Source organism: Lucilia cuprina, chromosome 6, assembly GCF_022045245.1.
Source record: "Lucilia cuprina isolate Lc7/37 chromosome 6, ASM2204524v1, whole genome shotgun sequence".
NCBI classification, from domain to species: domain Eukaryota; kingdom Metazoa; phylum Arthropoda; class Insecta; order Diptera; family Calliphoridae; genus Lucilia; species Lucilia cuprina.
Window position 1 is genome coordinate 15,845,663 of NC_060954.1, and position 1,684 is coordinate 15,847,346.

Genomic DNA, 1,684 nt, shown 5'->3' on the forward strand with positions numbered 1-1,684 from the left:
TATCTATCTATCTATCTATCTATCTATCTATCTATCTCTCTATCTATCTATCTATCTATCCATCTATCTATCTATCTATCTATCTATCTATCTATCTATCTATCTATCAATCAATCTATTTTTGCTTGTTTGAATAATGTTTTGTCAACATTGACATACTATTTTTACAAACAAATTTATAGGGCTTAAAACATTTACTATTTATCCAAAGAATAATATTTGCATAATTATAAAACATCTTTCGCCTTAGATATGTCCACAAATCGCATAAAAGCTACGCGCTCCGATTTCGGGTAAGTATATTTTCCGTCAGGAAATCTTTAAAATCTTTATTAAAATTATAAAATCACCACCATCAGGGACATTCAATGGAATCTCATGGATGGTGGTGCCGGAAAAATTGGCAAAGCTTCGGGTATGAAAATTGAGTATTCCATGTCAGATGAAATCGATTTTGCACAAAAACTCTCCATAATGATGCGTAAACAATCGATGCGTCAGCTGTTGCAGGATGAAAATAATATGTATCAAAAGGAACTCAACTCTATTGGACGTTTACATTCACGTGATAGCGTTTGTGAGGAGTTAAGAGCATGTAGTCAAGAGCAGGGAATGATACAAAGGAAGTATATCAATAAAGCTCAAGTATCACATTTGGGAAAGTTATTTAAGGTTTTTGATGATTAGAAGAGACGTCGTAAAAATGTTTATACTTAATAAATTTGAATCTTTAATGAAGAATATTGATCCTTGTACTGGATTATTTTATAAAATGCAATTCCTTTTTATATATAATTTTGACGCTTTTTTCTACCACATTATTAATAATTTTAAGAAATTTTTACAAAAATATGGTTTAATACCTTTTCAACGATGTATAATATGTGGTACCGCTGTGTTCATTATTCTTTAATTAACACAAACAAAGCAGATGTCTTAAAAATTTTCCAAGAGTTTAACATAAGCAGTGCTTACTATGCACTTCTCATTTTTTCATGTACCAACTATTGATGCTTTGTTGTTGTTTTTTTTTTGCATTAGGTCTTAAGTAAACTTTTAAAAACGACAAAGCACGCATTACTGCTAGACTGAGACATCATGAATGATGTGTTCTCCTACGTTCATAGATTGGGTATAAGATAGAATTGCACCAAAATTTTTTTGCTTTAAATTATTATTTTTTTTAGAAATAAATTAAAATTTAACTTCGGTAAAACCCTCCGGCTAAAAAGTTTAAACACAATTACATATATTTTACTAATTTAACACCTAAAATCAAGTTAAAATTTTTAAAAATTTTATTTCACCACCAACGAAAGGCTATCAAATGTCACCATGTCAGTCAGTCACTTGTTCCCAATTTCTCCTTTTGGTTAAATTTTTAAATCATGTCAAAAATATCTGCCTCTTTCATTTTTTTTCCCTAAAAAATTTAACAATTTTGCTTTAAATACAGTGAAGGTCAAAACTGTAATAAATACAACGGAATGTTATAGATCATAAGCCAGGATTTGCTTGATAAGACCGATCAAGTCCAATTGGGTATTTTTTGGTAAACCAACTTTTTATGAATTTTAATATGGTATGAACAATAATTTTATTCCACACTGTCTGCCTATTCATTATTCACACATGAATTAAAGTGTAATAGTGAAATTTTGTAACATTTTGCGCTGGACAGGCC

The 1,684-nt window shown here is 29.6% G+C and overlaps 1 protein-coding gene across 1 annotated transcript; it reads left to right on the forward strand.

Moving 5' to 3' along the window:
* The first annotated feature begins 150 nt into the window (after positions 1 to 150).
* Positions 151 to 743, forward strand: LOC124420894. Its single transcript, XM_046955309.1, has 2 exons — positions 151 to 293; positions 360 to 743. The coding sequence occupies exons 1-2, from the start codon at positions 253 to 255 to the stop codon at positions 685 to 687; spliced, it is 369 nt and encodes a 122-aa protein (XP_046811265.1). The 5' UTR covers positions 151 to 252; the 3' UTR covers positions 688 to 743.
* Positions 744 to 1,684: the final 941 nt, after the last annotated feature.